General features: G+C 50.9%; 10 protein-coding genes across 15 annotated transcripts in view; 3 read left to right on the top strand and 7 right to left on the bottom strand.

Annotated features, from left to right (window-relative positions):
- Positions 1-30: 30 nt before the first annotated feature.
- Positions 31-1769, bottom strand: PPTG_11284 (hypothetical protein; the record flags this gene model as incomplete). Its single annotated transcript, XM_008906566.1, has 8 exons — positions 31-331; positions 395-537; positions 609-679; positions 738-831; positions 889-1417; positions 1484-1514; positions 1585-1668; positions 1754-1769. The coding sequence occupies 8 exons, from the start codon at positions 1767-1769 to the stop codon at positions 31-33; spliced, it is 1269 nt and encodes a 422-aa protein (XP_008904814.1).
- A 1573-nt stretch (positions 1770-3342) lies between these two features.
- Positions 3343-4125, bottom strand: PPTG_11283 (hypothetical protein; the record flags this gene model as incomplete). Its single annotated transcript, XM_008906565.1, has 1 exon — positions 3343-4125. One exon carries the CDS (start codon positions 4123-4125, stop codon positions 3343-3345), a length of 783 nt encoding a protein of 260 aa, XP_008904813.1.
- Positions 4126-4332: 207 nt separating this feature from the next.
- PPTG_11282 (hypothetical protein) lies at positions 4333-5852 on the bottom strand. The gene is made up of 3 exons (XM_008906564.1): positions 5612-5852; positions 5456-5538; positions 4333-5386 (listed from the first exon to the last, which is right to left on the bottom strand). The coding sequence occupies exons 1-3, from the start codon at positions 5631-5633 to the stop codon at positions 4739-4741; spliced, it is 753 nt and encodes a 250-aa protein (XP_008904812.1). The 5' UTR covers positions 5634-5852; the 3' UTR covers positions 4333-4738.
- A 266-nt stretch (positions 5853-6118) lies between these two features.
- Positions 6119-7651, bottom strand: PPTG_11281 (hypothetical protein). 3 transcript variants are annotated; one of them, XM_008906561.1, is made up of 5 exons: positions 7470-7651; positions 7188-7414; positions 6989-7119; positions 6533-6924; positions 6119-6460 (listed from the first exon to the last, which is right to left on the bottom strand). In XM_008906561.1, the coding sequence occupies exons 1-5, from the start codon at positions 7616-7618 to the stop codon at positions 6268-6270; spliced, it is 1092 nt and encodes a 363-aa protein (XP_008904809.1). In that variant the 5' UTR covers positions 7619-7651; the 3' UTR covers positions 6119-6267. The 3 variants fall into 3 exon arrangements, with proteins under 3 accessions (XP_008904809.1, XP_008904810.1, XP_008904811.1); XM_008906562.1 differs by having other exon boundaries at positions 7188-7651; XM_008906563.1 differs by lacking the exon at positions 6119-6460 and having other exon boundaries at positions 6462-6924.
- Positions 7652-7741: 90 nt separating this feature from the next.
- On the top strand, positions 7742-9686 carry PPTG_11280 (hypothetical protein). Of its 4 annotated transcripts, none has more exons than XM_008906558.1 (5): positions 7742-7986; positions 8053-8205; positions 8279-8699; positions 8764-8995; positions 9072-9686. In XM_008906558.1, the coding sequence occupies exons 1-5, from the start codon at positions 7789-7791 to the stop codon at positions 9376-9378; spliced, it is 1311 nt and encodes a 436-aa protein (XP_008904806.1). In that variant the 5' UTR covers positions 7742-7788; the 3' UTR covers positions 9379-9686. The 4 variants fall into 4 exon arrangements, with proteins under 4 accessions (XP_008904806.1, XP_008904805.1, XP_008904808.1 ...); XM_008906557.1 differs by having other exon boundaries at positions 8761-8995; XM_008906560.1 differs by having other exon boundaries at positions 8764-9686.
- Positions 9687-10511: 825 nt separating this feature from the next.
- Positions 10512-15026, top strand: PPTG_11279 (hypothetical protein). Its single transcript, XM_008906556.1, has one exon. It carries the CDS (start codon positions 10688-10690, stop codon positions 14909-14911), a length of 4224 nt encoding a protein of 1407 aa, XP_008904804.1. The 5' UTR covers positions 10512-10687; the 3' UTR covers positions 14912-15026.
- Positions 15027-16473: 1447 nt separating this feature from the next.
- Positions 16474-20001, bottom strand: PPTG_11277 (TKL/MLK protein kinase). Its single transcript, XM_008906554.1, has one exon. The coding sequence runs from the start codon at positions 19793-19795 to the stop codon at positions 18008-18010; it is 1788 nt and encodes a 595-aa protein (XP_008904802.1). The 5' UTR covers positions 19796-20001; the 3' UTR covers positions 16474-18007.
- PPTG_11278 (hypothetical protein) lies at positions 16486-17913 on the top strand. Its single transcript, XM_008906555.1, has one exon. The coding sequence runs from the start codon at positions 16663-16665 to the stop codon at positions 17629-17631; it is 969 nt and encodes a 322-aa protein (XP_008904803.1). The 5' UTR covers positions 16486-16662; the 3' UTR covers positions 17632-17913.
- Positions 20002-20243: 242 nt separating the features above from the next.
- PPTG_11276 (TKL/DRK protein kinase) lies at positions 20244-22092 on the bottom strand (the record flags this gene model as incomplete). The annotated part of the gene is made up of 1 exon (XM_008906553.1): positions 20244-22092. The coding sequence occupies exon 1, from the start codon at positions 21900-21902 to the stop codon at positions 20244-20246; it is 1659 nt and encodes a 552-aa protein (XP_008904801.1). The 5' UTR covers positions 21903-22092.
- Positions 22093-22437: 345 nt separating this feature from the next.
- PPTG_22816 (hypothetical protein) overlaps positions 22438-22750 on the bottom strand; it is a gene marked incomplete at both ends in the record, with an annotated part of 8014 nt that continues 7701 nt past the window's right edge. The window contains one exon of the mRNA XM_008906552.1: positions 22438-22727. Within this exon, the coding sequence (XP_008904800.1) occupies positions 22438-22727 (290 nt within the window). The remainder of the gene's footprint in view (positions 22728-22750) is intronic.

The following is a 22750-nucleotide window of genomic DNA, read 5'->3' as shown; positions in this document are numbered from 1 at the left end:
AGAATCAGCGCTGGCTGCTGATTGGATGACTTATCTGCCTTCGATGCTGACGCCAGTAGCGCGCTTGCTCTTTTTGCCAGGCCTCGCGATCTCCTGCATCCGCTTGGCCAATCGCGCCTTGCGGGAATCCGGATCTACTTTCTTGGCTTGCACGGCGTTCATGTCGATCTTGGACTGCGGACGGAGCAAGAAATCGATATGCAACTGCTCTGGTAGCTCTGCACGTTCTGATACGTCTGGCTTCACGTCAGGATCAGCAGTGCGGCCGTTGAACACGTTACCATCACGTTCGGCAGCACGCGCTTTGTTCTTCGACTTCTTCTGTCTGCGTCTATATGGCACATTTATCTTGTTAAAAAGAGCTAAAAGCAGTGGAAACTTTTCATAAACATACGCGCGCTCACGACGGCGATAAATCTCGTTTTCGGCCTTCTCAGCTTCCAGTTCCGCCAGTTTGGAGAAGTCCAGCGTCTTGTTGAACACAGCGCGACTCCAACGCTCCACCAAACTACGGCAAAGCTCCTTGTTCTCAAGCGTCTACAAAACACACACAACATACTATCAGCATCCAGACATCTTCACGACAAATAGCATCTGTCGTTCCCTACCTCCTGGGGGTGTTTCATCAACATCATGACCACTTTTCCGAGGCCACTGCGCTTCAGATGTTCCTTAAACACTGCACAAAAGAACTTAGTGTTTACAATAACAATATCCATCATTTATCCACAGAATACCTGGCATTTTGCTGACCATCTCCAGCATCTTGGTGCGCAGTCCAACATTCGGCAGCGTCCCGTCGTCCAGAGGCTGGATCCACTTCTTCACAATCTATAAAATAACCCAGTCAACATCACCCAATTCCTGAAAGCCCAGCACATTGCATACCGTGAGCAGATCGAAATCCAACAGCATAGGTTGGAACTGGATCTTGCGTAGAATATGCAGCGCGTTGTCCACAAACTTGATCTTCTCGAGCGCCGGTCGACGTTCCGCAATACTCGCCAGGTCATCAGCATAAGCCTTGTCCATACGATAGAGCACTTCTTGTGTGATCTGCTCCATCTCCTGTGGCGACAGATTGAGTTTGGAGCGAGAGCGTCCAGTCTTGAGAGACTTGAGAGTCCTGTCGAAGAAATCGTCCTTCTGCTCCTGTGTCGGCTCCTGCTCGTCCAGTGGACGCTCGTCGTCGAACTGTTGACGGTCTTGAGCGTATTCTCCCAGTACATCAGCGAGATCGTCGTCCCCGTCGATGAAATCGTCGTCATCCTTGGTTGCCACAGCCTCCTCTCCAGAGTCATACTCGTCTCCATCATCGCGACGCTTCTCCTCTTTTTTGACGCGTTTAGTGGGCGGAGAGGCTGGACGTTTGACGGGTTTCTCCTCGTCGTCACTCTCCGAGTCCGAGCCGAATAAACTGGTAGTAATAGCATTGTTATGTTAGATAGAGTTGCTCGTGAAGATAGTAGACGGGTGATAGTACCCAGAGGCGTCGGCTGTGGTCGTGGTGGTGGCTAAGAAAGAAGGAGATAGCTGAGTTTAAGCCGGGCTATTAGTGGGGGTGGAGTGTAGAGAGAGACGTACTGCGAGGGATCTGCTCGTCTCCAGAGTCGTCCGAGTCTTCGTCGCCGAACATCTCGTTGATACTGCGCTTCTTGCGCTCATCCTCTGGCAGTGGCAGAACAAGGGGGCAGTAGGTTTAAAACACGGTGTGGAGCGCAGTGACAAGAGTTTGGAGACGCGGGAGACGTACCGTCGGAGCTCCCCATGGCTGCGCTGGCGTCGGTCGTCTAAGCGCTGGCAGTGAATTTGTCCAAGTGGAAAAATAGTCTTTTTATTAGCCAATTGGAATCGAGATACTGGACCATCTTGAAGCAGTACATGCAAAGTTACCTACGCTACAATAGAGGTCTTTAGCACAACCGAAAAGTACTTCATTTCGGAACAACCATCTGCTTTAACCCACCACAATCTGAAATTTCGACCGTTAACTTAAATCGGAACCGGAAAGAAGAGCAGTTTATTACGGTTACAGATCTAAATTTTACGGTATCTATGCCGCGGCTAAACTTCTATACCAGACGACCTAACTGTTAGGTTCGAAGGGCAATTCTGATTCTCCTCTGCGGCCTGCACCAAGACAATACAATGCCTTCATCGTCTGAAGCAGCCCTGGCCGATTCCGTGGTCACGTCGTTCATCCGATTAGTCACTCGTGGCGTCCCTCGTCACTACAAAACAGCCTACTTACTGCAGCGACTGCAACTTGCTCGGGAAGAAGATCTCTACGTTGAAGCAGCGATGATTCATGCAGAATTGGTATGCCAACCAGCCCCTTCAAAACAACTACGAGTACCATTCAACTTCAATGCCTTATCCGACTCGGTGTGCAAACGGCGCTTTCGATTCCACAAGTCGGAGTTGTGTACACTTGTAAAACTGATGAATATTGGTGATATCGTTACTCGCGAGAGGACAAGAGCTACTGGTATTGAGGCTCTTTGTGTAGTTCTGTACAAGTTAGCAGCTCCTGTACGTTGGGAGGATGTGCGAGATTTTTTCGGGCGATCACCTAGCGGTCTGTCGAACATATTTCTCCACCTGCTTGACATACTGGAAGCTCAATATGCCAATCTACTTCTGCTGAATCATGAAATTGCTGCGTCTCGACTCTCTGAATACGCACGGGCTGTTTTCGATGTCGGTAGTCCATACACAAATATCTGGGCATTCATTGACGGTACTGTAAGAGGTATATGTCGGCCTACGCCTCGTCGACACGGTCATCGAGGGCGAAAGAAAAACAAACTTCTGGACCAGCAGTCTGTATACAATGGACACAAGCGTAAACACGCACTGAAGTTTCAAACTCTAGTCACTCCTGATGGGTTAATTTCACATCTATATGGCCCGTACCCTGGAAGAAATCACGACGTCAAAATGTATCGTGAATCCGACCTAAGTACAATTATTCGAAACGATTTACGCTTTCGAGAGTTTCGAATTTTTGGGGACTGCGCCTACGGACGTGATGATGTACTAATAAGCCCATTCGAAGGAGCGATTGGAAATTTAACGTGTGAACAGCGGCATATCAACTCTGCTATGAGTAAGATCCGTGTTTCCGTGGAGTGGTCCTACGCTCAAATCGTGAACTATTGGAAAGCTTTGGATATGAAGTCAAGTTTAAGAACAGGCTCACAGCCAGTAGGTCAGATGTATCGAGTTGGTGTATTGATGACAAATTGCATCACATGCATGAGAGGTGGAAGTACAGCTAGTGACTACTTCGGTGTGTCTCCTCCAGATATACATCATTATCTTGGGTCGGCATCTTAGTGATCACTTCTTAGCCAAAGCAGCCCCAAAAATCTTAGCGCACTCCAATATCATCTCCCGATTGCTTTGTTGAATATGTTGCTCAAATTGAAGTCTGTCTTCAGCTTGTTTCTTCTCAAATTCCAGCCTTTCTTCAAATTGTTTTTGTCCCTGCTCGAGCTCACGGTGCTTTAAATCCAATTGCTCTTTGTACTTCTTGTCTTGTCTTTTGATTTCCGTCAAGTACGCGTTCGAGCGCTTAACCCCTTGTTGTTTCGCCTTGCTAGAACCGGTTGATACTGTGCTTTCAGCCCCCGACACAACACTTTGAGCGTCACTGGAGTCATCAGAGTCACTGTAGAAAGAGGTATCGTCGCGGTAGGCTCGACGACGACGGCTTTCGTCAACTATAGCAGCAGCGCACTTAGCCAGATCTTCCTCCTTCTTTTCTTTAGAAATTTTCTGAGCTGCTTTAGTATCATGGTGGAGCCGTTCAAGCTGCGTATACTCCCGGATCAACCCATCAACGTCTGTGTAGTGTGTCTGGACGTTAACCGCGTGGATGGACTCTTCAACACCACTTGCCAGCGCCGATAGCTGCTCCTTTTCCTTGAAGCGAGTTTTTAGTAGATTTAACCTGTCGCGGATCTGCTTTACTTTTATCTCCTTTTTCAAGGCGGAGCCTAAAGCTGCAGCAACACTATCCCAGATCTCCAGTGTCGAACCGCGCTTCGCAGCAAATGGCTTCTGACGAATCAGCTCCCGCAGCATCTCCAGATCTTCCATCGTAGTGAACCGGAACACCATCTTGTGAAATACGCAGCTCTGCGGTATGTGTGGAAAAGTGAGTTTTTTCTTGGCTGAAGGGTGATGCTATCTTTAGCATCTTCAGCATCTGGCACAAACCGAACTAAAATAAAGTAGCTAAACACGTTTTTCGTATTATCCGGTTGCCTGAACTTTCGATCGAAAACAGAACAAACTGTAAGATTGCTAAAGACCTCTAATTAGGATCACAAACTACGAATGTCCAGGTTGAACGCGCGTGCTGTTATCAATTGTGTAAGGAAAAGCTCGGGGCTACTTGCTCTTGTTGTGCCAACTGCCGCTACTTCTAGACTTAAACCTTGGCTTGAGTAGTGTCCGAAGCTATTTTTCTCTAATGTTGACGAAGACCTCATACTCTCCACATAACGGTCTCCGTTAGTACCATTGTAGTATCTTGTATAGCCATGAAGTCTCCACATGCCGGAGACATCGGCCTGGTGGTGTTCGTACGGTCTACAAAAGGCAGCTCTGCAGGCAGGAAAGGACAGGAAGCATTCAAGTAGCTCGAAGGCGTTTGTTTCATCATTTGTCCGCCTGCATCGCCGTTGAAAGAAAAAAACGAAGAGCTAGTATCGCATCTCGTCGTCGCATTTTACATGATCACGCATGGTGCACAGCACTGTGCATTGGCCGCATTCTCTTCGTCCGCTGTCTTGACTGCAGCTGTTGTCGCTACTGTAGATCGCGTGACCTGCTGGTTGGTATTCACCATAGGATACTTCGCTCCTGTCGTTGCATTAGCAGTAGCACTCGGGACCACTGGGTTCGTAGCTTCCGCATGTGAGAACGACGCGCGAGCGATCAAATTGGCGTTCGGAACCACAGGATTCGGAGCGTCAGCGTGAGACAGCGAGAGTCTGGCAATGGCAGCGGCATTTGGGACCACAGGATTCTGCGTCTCGACGTAAGACATGGACAAGGACGAGCGGTGACTGCCTGAGTCCGACGACGCATTTCGAGGACGTCGACCGCCATATTCGCTAGACGCGTCGCTCTCGGCGTCCATATGCTCGCTGCGTAGACTGAAAACCTCGGAGGGCGTGCCTTCTGGTCGATACTGCCGTGCCTGGAGCCCTTTGACCCATCGCGCAGCGTCGTCTTGACTGTCGGCTTTGAGCAGATACGACTGCTCGCCGATAGCGATGGAGAACTCGAGTTTGTCGCCGTCCGCGGGGTTAAAATCGATGGTCTGAGTGCGCCATAGGTCGATACATGCCAGTAACTTCTCGCTCTCTCGGCTCTGTGGTCAATGAGAAGAGTTATAGCGGTCAGTATTGCAGCAAAACGCATTTATTGGCAGACAATCTACCTTATAGTAGGTCAAGTAGTGTGTGGTGGCCTCGAAATAACGGCGCTGCCAGCGATCGTGACGCGATTTCTTGCGTAAATAACCTGGCAGATGCAGCGTTAGTGTCTTGGCTAGTTGAAAACATAGTTAAGTAAGCAGCAGAGTGAGGCAGCCTACCCTTGAGCTCCGGGAGATCCATAGCCGACTGTACTGACGGCGTCGAGTGTGGATAAGGAAATGCCCACAAATCAGGGATTGGGAGACGGGGTTTCACTGTGGCCGAACTTGTACACGACTTGTACACCAAGTTGTAAGTTTTCCGATGAATGTGGCTAAACTTTTTCTCGCTAGTAATTGATGAATGAAAGTCTACAACTCTGTGTATCCAGTGATGGAGTGGAGAGTGACGTGCATTCTCGCATTCACTGGTATGCGACAGCAAGAGGAACTTCTTGTTTGAGAAAATCGATTTGGATTGACGTGGCTTCCTTCACTTTTGACATTTTGTAGCTTTGCAACAGATTGCGGCCTTGGCAGTCAATTGTCAAAGTAGAAACCGTGGCCGGCCATGATAGAGGTTGACTGAGCACGAAAGTCAATAACTTGTCTGCACATCTTGGATCATGGTTGGGCTCGACCACTTGCTTGACATGTGAACACGGATACGGGTGATCGACAGCAACAGCCGTACCATAAATGATGTATTAGTAGTACGCATCCTTCTCAGCTGAAAGTGATCGCTACAAGTATTCTTATTGCTGTTACATGTATTATTCTTGTTGTTACACATGCAACCTGGCTTCAGTTTAACAGTAACAATTATCGTCTTCATATCAAAGCGCGTTTTTGCTTTGCAACAAATTGGCAACCGCCTTGGCAGACAACAGGCAATTATCAAAACCTGAGCCGAGAAAGCTGTCACCGGCCACGATGATGCGTGGGTTGGCGCTAAGCACGAGAGCTGATGGTGGATCCTCGCCCATTGCACCGTTCCGGTCGTGATACGGCACGGTTACTTGAGAGATACTGACGAATGAATAATGAGCTTATTGTAAGCCGACAACATGTGACGCTACCACAGAAATATATTATACGTACCGCCAGCGATGGAGACGCGCATCCTGCTCAGCTGGAAGCGATGGCAAGACCTCACGTAACGACTTGGTAATGAGGGCAAGGATCTCGTCATTATGGCGAGTGTCGTCCATGAACGTGGCCCCAAACCCCACCGAGGTGTGCACAATCAGCGTCGGCGGGGAGTTTTCATCTTGTTTCTTCTTCAGGTGGTCCCAACACACGAAGCGGATGATGTCGCTCTCGTCTCCAGGGACGTACTTGGCCGTCCACCCCAACTCCTGTACTGCCGGAACCGCTTTTTCGTCGAAAACGTAGGCTGCAGCAAAGCGTTGCGAGTACGTCACACTCTCCAATGCACGAAGAATCTCTGGGGCAACGTGGAACGAGCTGCTCTTCTTGATAACTGACAGTACCTGGTCAAACGTGTCAACTGAGCTTTGGGACGACACGAAAGAAATCTCAGCGCAATGATCTTACATTAGGGATGGGGCACGTCAACACCAATTCGTTCACAATCTCCTCTTTGCCTTCGTCGGTCGTAACTTGGATGCGTTTATCGTCCAGTACCTGGAAGCTCTCCAAATGCGTCGACAGCTTGGTCTCCGTCCCTAATGGCATCACAAGCATGACGAGTCATTCCCTCATTTCCCACTAATGTCCCTCACAGCCAACCTACCCTCCAATAAGTGCTCCACCATCGCTCGAAACCCTTTGCCATCAGGAGAAACCAAGTGCGTCTTGACTGTTCCTTTGTACGGATCCTGGGTGATCTCGTTCTCGGCGAATGGCACCAAACGGCCACTCTGTGTCAGCTTTTGGCGGAAGTCGTCGTTTAGATCGGACTTCGGCGTCCAATACTGCGCCCCCATGTCCACGTGGACCTCTCGTTGCTTCGGAAACGATCTTAACCACATGTCAGTTCGTGTCACAGCCTACAGTGTGCTTAACAGAGCTTCACCTGGCCATTGCGCGCCCTCCGAGGATACTGTTGCGGTCCCATACTACGACTTCCGACGCATAAGTCGCTGCCGCCTTGGCCTCCTGTAGCAATCGCGCCAGAGCGGCGCCCGTCAAGCCGCCCCCGACGATCAGCGTCTTGCCCACCATCGTAATTGAAGCTGCTGGATACTTCGTCGTACATTGGTCAATATTTTGACTGATAAATTACGATATTGTCCAATAACATCACCTCAAAGTCTATTTATAGCCAACAGATGCAAGGTGCGGGCTAGGCCTCATCCTGATACAAAACTGAACAGTGGAGAACTTCACTTGCGATGATGGCGCACACGAGCGGCTCGAACGCCGAGCCACCGGCAGCTCTCGGGTCCGTCGACATCAATGTGAGCTTCCCAGCTCCAGCGCCACGTCCAGCCTCTGTGTTCCAGCTGGCAGGAGCTACCACCACTGGCAGTGGACGCTTCGTGCTGCCCGACGTGGCACTGCGCAAAGTTGTCAAGAAGCCTATTTTCGAGGTGCGGCTGTCAATATTATAGATACTGCGTCTTCACATTATTGACGATTGTTGCTGCTTATTGCAGAATTTCGACGACGCGGCGTATAATGTGAAGCCACCGACGCAGATGCTGCGCTTCATCGACGGTTTGCGCTACCACAAGCCCACACCGGAGGAATGCGAGACGTTGAACCTCAGCAGCGCCACCGAGAGGATTTATCTCCACGTGCTCAACGACGTAATTGCCAACTACTTTTTTATTTACTGAAACGGGATAAATAACTGACTTTTTGGTGTGTTGATTTTTGCAGATTCTGATGATGTGTGGGGCGCGGAAGGGAGCGCGCTTCAGTTCGCTGGATGTGAACAGATTGAGGATAATAGCAGAAGGACTGGAAGCGCGATACGAAGCGGTGGATGAGACGTTCCGATCACTACCAACCGAGGTGATGAGGTATCGCTTTCCAGGGGTTAAAAAGCTCGAGGATGATCCTTCGCACTTCGAGTTCCTCTCTAATCGCCGTCGGAACAGTTTAGTGGGGATGGAGGGCTTAGATCCAGAGGACCAAGTGAGGCGGCAGGCTTTCCATTTCCAGTGGCTGGCGAGGCAGTATGTGGTGACGTTTGCACAATTGAAGACAGCGATGCAAGAGATCTGCGACCGTGTACAGAGGGACATGGCGGCTTTGGGAGCAATGACCCCACCTACACTAGCAGATATCAACGATGCAGGTTCGTTGCCATTTGATTTATCGAAATCGTGGACATTTACTCACTTGTATGTACTGCGCAGTAGAAGCAGAGTTTGAGGCGAAGACTCACCGACCATTCCCGACGTTTCTCTTCGTTCTCATTCAGAAATACCATCGCGAGCGACGCAACAAGAGCACAGCATGGACTGCTGATTCAGATGAGCCACCGGTAGACTCCATCGGGCAGTTCGCCCTCTATTTATCCAGCATTTTACTCCAGCCAGCACCAATGACAGCTGCAGAGCTACACAGTGTGCAAGTGTTATTGCAAGTTGTGTAAGTGTGCCGTCATTGATAAAACATAAAGCCAGTGGGTCGAATTGCTGACGTTCAGTTGTGATGTATATCACAGCAAAGCAGAGTTCCGAGTAGACCACCACTCGAATGTCCTCGTGGTGACTAAAGTAGTACAAGCAGACGGCCAAGTGATCGTGAATACGTCGTCTTCATCATGTTTAGGTAGCGGCACAAACGGCATCGAGCGTCCGTCGAAAAATCATCGACGAGACGGCGACGTTCGCGTATTGACGCACGAGACGCTGGGCTCCCTACTTTTCGCCTTCTTGACGACAGTCCGCGAGTTGCGACTGGTTCCGCGCGAGAAAGAGCTTCTGAACCGTGGAAAGAAGAAGAAGAAGACGAACAAAACGCATCAATAGGATAGAGGAGGCTGTGGTCTCGTGGATAGGAATGCAACACCATGCAAATAGTTGAGTCCCCGATCCTCTCTCTAATACTTCTGAAGTACTCTAGTAGATCACGTAAAGACGCAAGGCTGGAGCATCTACGGTGACGTTGAAGAGAATGTATTAGTGCTCTCCCGTGCCTATGGATACTGTAGGATCTGCAGGAGGCACATCGGATCTCATGCTCGGAGTTCGGATACCATGAACTCCAGGACTCTACAGCCAAGGCAGGCAAATTCATTCGTGTAGCCAAGTTGTAGGCAAATCTCTGCAATGCTGGCAATGAATGACCTTTCTGCAAATGTATCGTACACACAACAAGTTGTCAACGATGTGCTGCTTGCCAACGTTTTGCGAGCCAAAATTCGGGTCTGGATTTTGCTAGACGACCAACGCAGTAGACGCACGTTGTGCATGTAGAGCGCTGTGGAGCATGAAAGGCTTCCTGGCTGTCGTCTACAGTGAGTAGTCTTTTGCTATGACCCTGCAGGTGACAAGCACTTGACGCCATTCAATGGGCCGTTTCAGAACGTCGCTGAATGGCACCAGCCCAACCGGCTCCAGTATATTACTTCGAAGTACACGCTATAATGCCTTTCACCGTTGCGTTAGACACGGGTGCAACCTGCACTTCGGATACTCCAATTAGCGGCAGTGCATTTGTTACCACGCTGCCAGCCAGCAAGTGGAGATTGCAACGCCCGACACACGCCCAGACCAACTTCTTCTTCTCCGTCTGGACTGCTCAAAGAGTAGAGTGGCAGTTTCTTCAAATCTCCACTCCAAGTGCAGGAGGCACCGCGTCCTCTGTTGCCGGCGCAGGAGACAGTTCGTTTCGGTACAGTACGCCGTCTGGTCCCGCGCATAGACTGAACTACGACCTCTTGCTTTTACTATGCTCTATAGAACGACAAAACTTTACCCCACGCTTCACATTCATTTTAAACGGCTACTCATTCCTCAGACACATAAAGTCAAGAAGGTTAAGCTGTTTAAATGCCGACTAGCAGTAAAACCTGTACAAACTGAATAGTCAGAGAGCTGTTGGTTTAGGAGGTATTCGTAGCATATAGGGGTAAAGTATGAGGGTACCACCGTCCCCACCTGATCGTGTGGGGTTGTGGGCCGGGCAGCTTTACTGCTCGATGCGATCGAGGTGCGCCGACTGACTCCCTCACACAATAACGGCCCGCCCGGCAGAGTGCACGAAGAAGCCCGAGCACCTTCCCATCCAGTAGTAGGCGGCAAGAGGCACCACCGAGGCGCAGTGTCCAATTCGACCATGGACGTGGGCGCAGAGGTGGAAGTGCAGGTAGCTCCGCAGAAATGGCGACGCGCACAGGTCATCGACCGCTATGTGAGTCCCATCGAGGCGTCGGGCGCCGTGATCGTCGTCAAATTCGAGGACGGCAGCGTGGCGGAGCGAGGCGTACCGGCCGATGTGAACCAGGACGCGCCTGATGTGCGTCTGCTCACTCCCGGTCAGGGCCAGCGCTTCGATGTGGATGACCTTACCCAACTCATCGAGCTAGACGAGACGACGATCCTTTCGGCGCTCGAGACGCGCTTCGCTGAGCACAAGATCTACACCAACACAGGAGCCATTCTACTGGCTGTAAACCCCTTCCAGAAGATCGCCAATGTCTACAGTAAAGACACATTGGCCAAGTATTTGTTGTCTTACGAGTCCAGGAGCTCCTCGATGCGCAGCGACCCCATGCCTCCGCATATCTATCAAGTGGCCGGAGAGGCCTACAAGGCCATGATGTTAGGACTAAACGGCGTTATGAGCGATCAGAGTATCCTCGTGAGTGGAGAGAGTGGCAGTGGCAAGACCGAGAGCACCAAATTCCTCATGGAGTACCTCGCACAAGCAGGCGCGAATAATCTAGCAGCGTCTGTTGCTGGCAAAATCCCAGAAGGCATCGCCGCCAAAGTGTTGCAGACCAATATTCTGCTCGAGTCTTTCGGTAACGCACGCACTCTTCGCAACGATAACTCGAGTCGATTCGGCAAATTTATCAAGCTGCACTTCACTAGCGGCGGCAGACTCACAGGTGCCAGTATCCAGACATATTTGCTCGAAAAAGTGCGTCTGGTGTCGCAGTCCAAGGGCGAGAGGAATTACCACATCTTTTACGAAATGGCGATCGGCGCAGCCCCAGCAGCTCGTAAGCGCTGGTTCCTGGATCCTCCAAAGGGCCATCTGATGCCTCCAGGAGATCACGGGGAAGTCACAGACGCCACGCGCCAGTTCCTTCATTATCGGTATTTAAACCAGAGCGAGTGTTATGAACGTCGTGATGGAGTAAAAGACTCGGATATGTTCCGACGAGTCATGGACGCTATGGACATTGTGGGCTTCACACAGGCGGAACGTGCAGGTATTTTCGACATCCTCGCGGCGCTCATGCACATTGGGAATTTATCATTTGAGCACGACGAGAACAGCGACAGATTAGGACAATCAATGGGGCCTGGAGCGGGTAAATCCGACTTGGCTCCAAGTTGCATCTGGTCTCGTGACGCAGCAGCTACGCTGATGGCTGTGGACGCGACTAAACTGGAGCGAGCGCTGAGTGTGCGTCGTATCCGAGCCGGTACTGATTTCGTGAGTATGAAGCTGTCGGCAGCGCAGGCTAACAACGCACGTGACGCGCTGGCCAAGGCTTTGTATGGACGTTTGTTCGACTGGATGGTGAAGAAGATCAACCACTTCCTTCGAATGGATGACAGCGAGAAAGCCAAGGGCGGACTGCATTTCATAGGCATTCTCGACATTTTCGGCTTCGAAGTGTTCCCGAAGAACTCGTTCGAGCAGCTTTGTATCAACTTTGCCAACGAGACGCTACAGCAACAGTTTAACGACTACGTTTTCAAGGCCGAACAGCGCGAGTATGAGTCGCAAGGTGTCGACTGGAAGTACATTGAGTTCTGCGATAACCAGGACTGCGTGAACCTCATTTCGCAGCGACCGACGGGCATTCTGTCGCTTATTGACGAGGAGTGTGTGATGCCTAAAGGAAGTGACACGACGTTAGCGTCCAAGCTTTATCGCGCCTGTGGCAGCCACCCCCGCTTCGAGGCTTCCAGAATTCAACGTGCACGGGGCCTGTTCACTATTGTACACTATGCAGGCCACGTGGAGTACTCGTCCGATGGATTTTTGGAGAAGAACAAGGATGTTCTGCACCAAGAAGCAGTGGATATGCTGGTGTATTCCACACGAGAAGACAGCTTTACTCGCACCTTGTGTGAAGGCTTGGGTGGTTCTCGTGACCGTGCCAAGTCTTCTCCGCGTCAACGTGCACAAACCAGCAAGAACCGAGGCGCGAGTGTTGGTCTTCAGTTCAAGGAGCAGTTGACAACGTTGCTGGAAACGTTGCAAAGCACCAACCCGCACTACGTACGTTGTCTCAAGCCCAATGAGCTGTGCAAAGCAGGGATTTACGAGCGTGAACGTGTGCTGAACCAACTGCGTTGCAACGGTGTGATGGAGGCTGTTCGTGTGGCCAGAGCAGGGTATCCGATTCGCTTACCACACGATGTGTTCGTCGCCAGATATTTCAGTTTAAAGAGGTCCAAGAATCCGCTGCTAGCTAAGAAACAGGGAACTTCCTTTGGACTGCCCGATACGGACTCGGACGAGGGCATGGCTGTCATTAGTAGTGAAGCTAAGGAGCTACTGAAGGAGCTGCTGGATGTGATCCCCAAGGAGAACGATGCGAACCCTCAAGGCGCCTGTGAACGACCAGATCAAGGCCAGTTCACGACCAAGTGTATCTCAGTGGGCATCCAGATGGGGTTCACGAAAATGTTCATGAAGAAGCCGACGTACGAATTCCTCGAGGAAATGCGCTCCCAGCGTCTACATCGTCACATGATCAAGATTTTCTACGCTGTCTTGTGTGTGACTGCCCGTGCGCGCTACTTGAAATACCTTCATGCTGTGAAGACATTTCAGATTCGATTCCGATACAAGAAACAGCAGAAATTGCGTCGTCGACGGCAGATTATGATGACCCGGAAGAGGAATGCAGGCAAGGTACAGGGATTTATCCGGACGGTGGTGCAGCGTAAGAAGTTCGTGTGCTTTCTCGCGGTTGTACGGTTGTTGCAATGCCGCTTCAGATACCGTCGACGAATGCGTGCTAAACGTACAGAGGCTGATAAGGCGAGGAAACTGGCGAATTTGAAGCGCGAGCAGCAGATGCAGGCTGTGACGCAGTACACGGAGAGCTCCACGGCGTCTTCGGACTCGTCTCCGCGGTCCGTTACGTCGCATTCCAACGATATCGAAGGTTCTGGTTTCTCGGATGTGTCGTCGGACTACTCGGATGATATGTTCACGTATAACGACAACTTCCCCAAGCACAACCTCAACACTGTGGACGAACAGAGCAGTCAATTGATGCCTCGTGCGTCTCACCGCGTCTCTCTTAGGAAGTCCCAGTCGATTGACTCCATCACCCCCATGGGCGGATTCCGAGCGTCCCAGATGCACAACACTCACGGTAGTCAAGGCCAATTGGTCCACACACCGGGATCGAGGTCACGCTTGCCCTCACGGAAGTCCTCGTTCCGTAACACTCGGTCGTCTCGTGCTGTGGCGCTCCCGAGACTGGATGTCATCCAACATACGTCTTGGGTCAATGACGAAGACCGCTTCAGTTGTCATATCTGCAACAAGCGCTTCAACATGTTCAAGCGCAAACACCACTGCAGAGCGTGTGGCGAGGTTATCTGCAACAGCTGCTCGTTGTATCACCGGATCCAGTCCCGGTCCATGCGTGTTTGTGTGTCCTGTGTAGCGTTCCATTCGCTGGACAGCCCCACATCGGCTGGATCCACGGGTTTCCTACGTCCTGGCGGCGGTAGTGCTCACTCGTCCAACTCCAGTCGCAAGACGTCGAATGGCTCCGCTCCGGACCGCAACCGGAGCAGTACACTCAGCAGTGGCATGTGGCTCAACCCGTGGCCGGAACCGCCCTACCCTGTGGACGAAGAGGAACGATTGACTGTACTACGCGAGCTCAACATCCGCGAACTTGGGCTATCTGGCAAGTTCAACATGTACTGTGAAGTTGCCGCCAAGACGATGAAATGTCCGATTGCGTATGTTAGTATCATCGAGGACGAAGAGCAACTGCTGGTGGCAAATATCGGCATGGCGCACACGACACTGCCACGTGAACTTTCGTTCTGCGCACACACTATTTGTCAACCGAGTGTGTTGGTGGTGTTGGACACCAAGAATGACGAGCGTTTCCGCGAGAATCCGATGGTCAAGGGCGACAAGGGAGCCGTCAAGATCCGGTACTACGCCGGCGCGACCATCTTCTCGCGCGACGGACACGCACTTGGCACAGTGGCTGTGCTGGACACCAAGCCGAGAAGGGAGGCGGACCAGGAGCACATTGGCATGTTGCAACACCTGAGCTTCCTGGCAAGCGAGAAGATGACGCAGAGCACCATCCAGGAAGATAGTGATAGCGAATTTCTATGAACCACCAAGTAACGAGTGATGAGATTGTCCATGTCAAGAAACCCCTAGCAAAGTACAAGTAGTGCAACTTCAACAATGTTTAACCGTTTTGATCCTATGAAAGTGAGTCCATGAAGGGTTCCTACGTTTGTTTATTGTTGAACAAGCCCGTAACATTGATAACATTTCGTAAACTTTTGCAGATTGTGGAGCGCATCTTCGAGCCCAGAATCTTTGGGTTACCGGGCTGGTCGGTTGAGGCGAAAATAAACCGGCTTCGTGATCCCATGGCAAGTTGCAATGGCAGCCACTCGTCGTTGTCTCTAGTTCTGCTTGCAATATTACACTTCAATCGAAATGCTTTCCTCGTTTGTTGGCTTGAGCACGACAATTTCCATCAAGATACAATTTGCGGTACCATCGTACGCCACGGAATTCATGCTGTTGTCACCCTAGAATTGCGGTGGGCAGCCCACCGGGCATGTGCTTCAGGCATTTGACAAGAGTGACGTGCGTTGGTTAGAATCAGGAGGGAAGCGTCGTCGAAATGTACGTGTCCGCTGTAGGCGACTTCTTTGTGTTGGTTCTGCCAACATGGACGACACAGCGGTGCATGTACTCCAGCGGCCCGAGTCCAGACATACAGCCTTTATCAGATACAGGCTTGATCTCATTTCAACGCGGCTTTCTACGAGTTTTATTTCTTTGGCTCGGTAGGCTGAACTTCAGCTTGAACGATTGTGGCAACACTAGAGAGGAAGCATAGGACCAGACAAGTTGCTGATTGCAAAATGCTTGAGCCTTTCCTGCACCGATAGGCGGCTGAATCATTAGGCAATGACATTGCCATCGTACTAGCAATTTCGATTTTGGCGGATGACTGATCTCCAACTGCACGATTCACGCTCCGAGCCAGTTAACAGTACATGTACATACTGCACAGGCGTTGCCCTGCCGACGTCCACCCTGCACTCTTGCTGTTTGACGGGCCCTTCGGCATAGCGAGGAGCAACAACATCCGTCGACATTCCAAACGATCTCCAAGTTGGAGTCCAACTGTATGGTGCGGTAAAATATCCAAATTCTGAGAACAGAGCTCTAATGTTGCAACTCGCCAAGTTGCTCTTTAAGTAGTGGTTTCTACTTTGCAACCTTTTTGACAATTGTACCTACGTGCGACCATGTTTCAAGTTGAGACACCCCATCTGTATATCCCTTGTGACTCACAAATTGTGAGTCACATTCGATCAGAGGTAATGATATACGTGAACTTACGCTTTTTTCTTTGCTTTAGGAAGATTTTGCAGATTCACATTGCAGACCATACTTATTACACGGCAACTGGATTCTGAAAAACTCGGTGAGGCCACGTGAACACCGAGCACTTCATTGTATCCCGGCCCTATGTGCCAAGAGAAGGCTGTTTGAGCGTTTCTCAAATCGAATTATTACACTTAAATTAATGATTTCATGCTTGTATTGCCACTGGTACACCCATTGGAGAACATCATCGAATTCACTTGGTACTTTTACTAATCCAATATCAGTACATTTGGTGGTAAGTTTGGAAAATACCTGGAAAATTGTAAGGTAAACATCTTTTATTTTCCCTCGAACATCTGTACCATCCCAACGCCCTCATTCTGCCATTTGCGACGGCGCACTCAAGTCCGAAGTTAGAATTCATCGTGTTGTGCGGCATCTTCTCCCGCTGTCTGCGCTGCTTGTGGGGCTCTGGCCACTCTCCAAACCAGTCGACCAGGTACTGCAACATGTCTGGACAGCTACGCGTGGCTGTGATTGGCTCCCAGACGCGCCACCCGGACTCTCCATTGGCCTACACAGTCTACCGAACATCCGTGAACTACGACGGGCTGTGCTACCACCGCCTTATCCGTTTCCGCCAGTTCTCGCACTTCGGCAAGAGGCTGAAGCTGGCACCGCAAGCGCCGCGTATCTCCGTAAAGTTACCGCCCAAGCTTTGGTGGAGTCGCAAGGCTTCACTGCAGCCCGAGACCGTTGAAGCGCGTCAAGTGATACTCAATGAGTACATGCAGCAGGTCTGCACGCGTCCAATGACGCCTCGTAGCCAAGAGAGACTCCTGAAGCTGCTGCAGGTCGGGGAATACGCGCCCAAGGAGGAGGAAGACCGAGTTATCAATAGTGCACTCAGCTCCAGGCGTCCCAGCACCAGTTTCCTGGAACCCACATCCGAAATTGCAAGCAAAAGTTCCCTCCACAAGGCGATAGTGGAGGAGGAAAGTTTGCCCGACTCTGCTGCCGTTGAGAAGGAGAAACAGCCGCAAGATTCGCTTACGGACGAGGAAGAGCCGAGTCCAGAGGAGCACAATAGACTGAACCTCACCGTTCTCCGCCAGGACTCGCAGAGCTCCAGCAACCCCGCGGCTGACGACGCGGAGATGCGAGATGGGCCACTGTCGGCGCCGCTGTCGCCCGTGTTGCCGGTCAAGACGATTCCTGTCAGTATGTCGTTGAACTCGCAGCACATGAAACGCGTCATGTTCGGGTCTCGTGGGGATTCGGATCTTCTGGCTCTCAAGGAAGGAGGCAGAGACTCGACCGGCAGTGGGTCCGACTTCTCGTCGACGCCGGAGCGCCACTATTTTGGTCAGATAAAGAACTGCATTGCTAGTATCGAGGATATTATGGACAGCAGTCGCAAACTCGAGGTCCGCATTCGCGAGAAGCAGGAGGCCAACCAACCAGCGAGGCTTTTCTAGAGATTTGCGACGTGGTAAGGCGCGCGTGAGACGGACGTGTGAGCTCTTTGCCAAGACGTCGACTGCTGAAAGGCCGAAGGGGGAGGGAGCTCTCAATATTTATCGACACGTGGACACCAACGTCTGCCTCCCCAGCGAATGCTGCACGACTCCACGACTCGGTGGTAATTGTTACAATAAAAAAATATGCTTTTGATTTTTCAAGGTTTGAGATGCAAAACCAAAAGTTGCCATTTTCCACGAGTTTGTATTAGTCATCGTGATGCAAACGAATAGGATCGTCAAAATTGATGATGACTCCACTTTGTAGGCTGGAAACAGCGGTAGAACAATCAACATCGCCGAGCTAGTACCTCAGTGCCAAGAATCCTTCGCCTCATAGCTCCTGCCTTAGGATCAGTTGCAATTGGTACAGTGCTTCTGCGGCGGTCGGGCGATCGTCAGGATCCACAGCTACGCAAGATTTACCCAATTGTACCATCGATTCCAATGTTCCAGACGAAAACTCCACGCTAATTGTGCCCAATGCCACCATCTGCAAAAGTGCCGTGTCTGGGAGTTTTCGACCTTTTGCGTGCGAGTACGGCAGCTTGTGCTGGTCCAACTCCGAGAGCACGACACCAAACGAGAATATGTCACTTTTGTGATCGTACCGCTGGCCCAACATGACCTCAGGAGCCATCCACAGTGAAGTTCCGACCCCTGCCGTCATCGTTCTTTCCCCACGCTCGCGAGAAGTGCCAAAATCCGTAATTTTCGCCTCCAACTCGGAGCTCAGGAGAATATTCTTGGACTTAAGATCACGGTGCAGCACTGGGGGGTCGAGGGAATGCAAGTAGGTCAATCCATGAGCTACGTGGAGTGCGATAGTGACTTTGCTCTTGTCAAAGCCAGTATCAAAGTTTTGTGCCTCGTAAGTCGCGAGAAGAGCATGGAGATCGCCGCCTTCCATGTATTCCAGCACAAAACACAAATCAGCGAGAGTATTCCAGGCTATACCAACAAATTGCACGATACGCGGGTGATCGAGTCGTGCCAAAAGCCGCACTTCATCAAGAAAGCCGTTGACGTGTTTGACGCTCTTACGAAGTTCTGGAAGTAGCGTCTTGATCGCTACACATTTGCCGATGAAGAATCCAAAGTAAATCTCTCCGTAGCCCCCTCGACTGATCAACTGCTGTATCTCCAATTTTTCACGTGGAATACGGGCTGTTGCGATGGCTTCGTCATCCCAAAGGCCAGCCAAGCTGCGAGGCCCCAAGCCGAGTGAGCTGGAGAAATCCGTAATGTCAGAATCCGTGCTCTTTTGGCCCGTTGTCGGGGAGGTGACTGTAGCATAACCGTCTGTGACTTTGTTGCCACCCGATGGTGATCCCTTTGCTCTCTTAGATCGACGACGGTACCATAGAAACCCAATAACAATGAGCAACACAGCAACGATCACTCCTGCGACGACGCCAGCAATGGCTCCGATGTTCACACCTGATCCTTTAGAGGTTGTGACCGGGACTGCGCCTTTGTTGCTACTGGAGCTGGCGATGATACCGCTTGAACTGGAGGCATTCCGCCCTAGTTGCGAGACCGCAGTGTTGCCCGAACTCGAGCTACTGGTAGCACTGAGGCTGTAGCTAGTGTACACCTTGTACCCTCCCTTGATACAGTCACCATTGGCGACTTCAGCACCACTCAAGGTAAAATTGAAGTTGCTATTGCCACCACAGACATCGTCTTTGAAGAAGAACACATCCACCGAGCCGTTCGTGTAGAGATAAACCATGACAGACGATGTGCCGTTGATTGAGGCAACTTGGCAGTCTCGGGTCCCTGGATACACGTCGGTCTCAGTGAGATTGTCACTATTGCAGCTTGTGTTCTGGTCGTAGTACTCGATGACTACGTAGTTGTAAGTAAAGACCTCAGCGGCATGGTCGAATCGGTCCGATATATTGCAATTGACCGAGACATTGTACGGGTCATCGCCAAATTCTCGGCGCTTACACGTGTTATCTTCACAGTCCTCCGAGTTCTTCATGATCAGAGTATTGGGTGCACCAACACATACTCCACGGGAGAAAACTTGCATCGCATCCATGGCGATTGCAGGGGCAGTGATGTAAATGACCGTCACCAGAAGAACCATTACTTGAGTCACGGAGATCGACATGGTTGAGGCGAGAGAGTCTGGGATCGATTATTGACGTCACCAGGCAGCTTCACTTGTGCTACATGCCCAAGGAGTGTCTTCGTGCCTCGAGGTCCTCCAAGAGGGAACGAACCCAAAAGTCTCAGCATCGCGTCCTGCAGCTCCCGCAACGTTGCACAGAATTAGGCACAGTTTGCAGTCTGGTGAAGGGAACAAGGAATTGTAGGACCTACCGTGTATGGACAAGTGATTCCCTTTGTCCACCATTTGCACGGGCTCCTGCATTACAAGGGATAGTGAAAGATTCCTGGTGCGTACTACTAGTAGGCTATAACTTATAGTGCAATTCGCATGCCGCGTTGTCGTTCAGTATGGTATTCTACATGTACATTCCAGCTCATCATACCTGTTGCGCAGCGCTATAAAATGGATGTTCAAGCTAGTATTAGTTTAAACGGATGCTAGCATGTTACAGTTCTCGCAAAACTGTTTGCAAATGGTATAGCGCTTCGGCAGCCGTCGGGCGATACTTGGGGTCAAGCGCGACGCATGAGTTGGCCAACGCCACCATCGAATCGAGAGCCCCGGGGGAAAACTCGACGCGGATCTTCCCCAAAGCTACCCTCTGTAGAATAGTCGTATCCGGCATCTTATGACCCGACGAACTCAAGTTGTGTTTCGCGTGCGAATACGGTAACGTGTGTAGGTCCAGCTCAGACAGCATCACACCGAACGAGAACATGTCGGCCTTATCGTCATATCTCTCCCCCATCATGACTTCAGGAGCCATCCACAACGACGTTCCCACCCCGGCAGTCATGGTTTTGTCAGCGCGCTCACGAGAAATCCCGAAATCCGTGATCTTCGCTTGCAAATCCGAGGTGAGGAGGACGTTCTTGGACTTCAGGTCCCGGTGGAGGACTGGAGGATCCAGTGAGTGGAGATAGGTGAGGGCGTGCGCAACGTGGAGTGCTATGGTCACCTTGGTATGATCGAAGCCAACGTCATGGCCTTGTGCCTCGTAAGACGCAAGCAACGCCCGCAAATCGCCACCTTCCATGTACTCTAACACTATGCAGAGATCTGAGAGGGAATCCCACGCGATCCCGACGAAATGAACGACGCGAGGGTGGTCAAGCATCGCCAACAACCTCACTTCATCCAGGAGCTGGTTCACATGTTTGATACTCTTGCGGAGCTCGGGTAGAAGCGTCTTCAGGGCCACACGCTGGCCGTTGTACAGTCCGTAGTAGACTTCGCCGTAGCCCCCGCGGTTGATTAGTTGCTGCACTAGTACCTTATCACGAGGAATGCGAGACGTCGCAATGAGTTCGTCGTCCCAGAGCCCAGCAAGACTCTGCGGTCCGAGACCGATCGAGCTGGAGAAGTCGGTAACACCTGTATCAGTGCTCTTTTGATCCGACTTTGGTGAGGAAGCTTGGGCGTATGCACCTTCACGCTTATCAGCGTCGGAGTCGCCGTTCTTCGTGAATCGTCGACGATACCACACGAACCAGGCGACGACCAGCACAGCGACGAGAACACCAACGACAATGCCAATAATGGCTCCTGTACTGATACCCGGGTTGTCCGACTCAAGTGTTGAGGTAGTAGTCTGACCAGTAGAGCTGGAGGCTTCGTTGCTTAGCGTATCGAGAGATCCACTGACACTTGAGTCACTTGAGTCGATTGGGGTACTCGTTGGGTTTGGCACATTGCTGCTAGCTGAGGCACTCGTGCTGTGAGACGCAGTTGATGTACTTTCGACAACAGTTATGTACGCCTTGTAGCTGCTATTGACGCAATTGTCGCTCGAGTTGGTGTACGCCGGTACATTAAGGTAGTTGTTGCCCTCACTGCAGTCTGTGGCATTGTAGTATTTGACGGTTACGTTGCCGGCCGGCGATTGAAAGCACTGAATGGATCTGCGATTGTTGATGGCAAGGCACTTTCCAAGAGAATATGCAGCAGTTTGGGATAATGTTGAGCAGCTTGAATCGTTGTATGTCTGAACCACCACGTACTCGTCGGAGTTTGTTGGGATCCGTGACGTTACACGTGTTGGAGACATGATATTTGTACTTGCTGTAATTTGCCACTGCACAGTTCGCCTTGGAGCAGTTATCATCGATGAAAACAACTATCGCATCGGGTGTTTCGTCGCAGGTGCTGTCATTGCGAGAGCTATCGGGAGCGAAGATTTTCGTTGTCCACATGGTAGCAAATGACACTCACTACGCAGCACGCGTGCGGGTTCTATAGAATTGACTTGTGAACACGGTCCTTCCAATGCTTTAATAAAGTGGCGTCGACGCAGAAAGTGACTTTAACGGACTTGGACCTGTTCCCGCGGTCATCAACTGCACTTGGACCTTAACGATCGCAAAAACGATCCGAGTTGACAGACGAGCAGCGCTCAGTCCACCTCCGATGGACAAAGGGAGGCGACCTTGGTCACTGGATATTGCGCTGCAATTTCCCTTGATTCAGGTCCTGGAATCAAAGGAGGTCTCCAATTGGAGCTCAACTGATGTCTACACAGAGATACTCAATCGGTACTTAAGTACTTGTGAATTCGAAGTTGTGCCCATGCGAAAATGAAGCTTTGAAGTGGAGACAAACTTAGCAATGCCTTCAATAATACTTCGAAGTTGTAATCAGTTCTACATTTCTTGCGATAAGATCGTGTGTAGTCGATAGAGTGCCTCGGCTGAGGTTGGGCGCTCCTTCGGGTTTCGTGACACACACGACAAACCCAGATCCACCACGGATCCCAACGAACTCGATGAAAACTCGACCTGCAAAGTACCTAGAGCAACCTTTTGTAAAGTGACAGTATCCGCTACTTGAACATCCCTCTCCTTTGCGTGCGAGTATGGAAGTACATGCACATCCAATTCAGACAGCAAAACACCGAACGAGAACATATCCGCCTTGTCGTCGTACCTCTCACCTAGCATCACTTCCGGTGCCATC

This window comes from Phytophthora parasitica, assembly GCF_000247585.1.
Source record: "Phytophthora parasitica INRA-310 unplaced genomic scaffold supercont2.24, whole genome shotgun sequence".
In the NCBI taxonomy this organism is placed as follows: domain Eukaryota; phylum Oomycota; class Peronosporomycetes; order Peronosporales; family Peronosporaceae; genus Phytophthora; species Phytophthora nicotianae.
The sequence above is the reverse complement of the archived record's forward strand: the minus strand, read 5'-3'. Positions and strand labels throughout refer to the sequence as shown.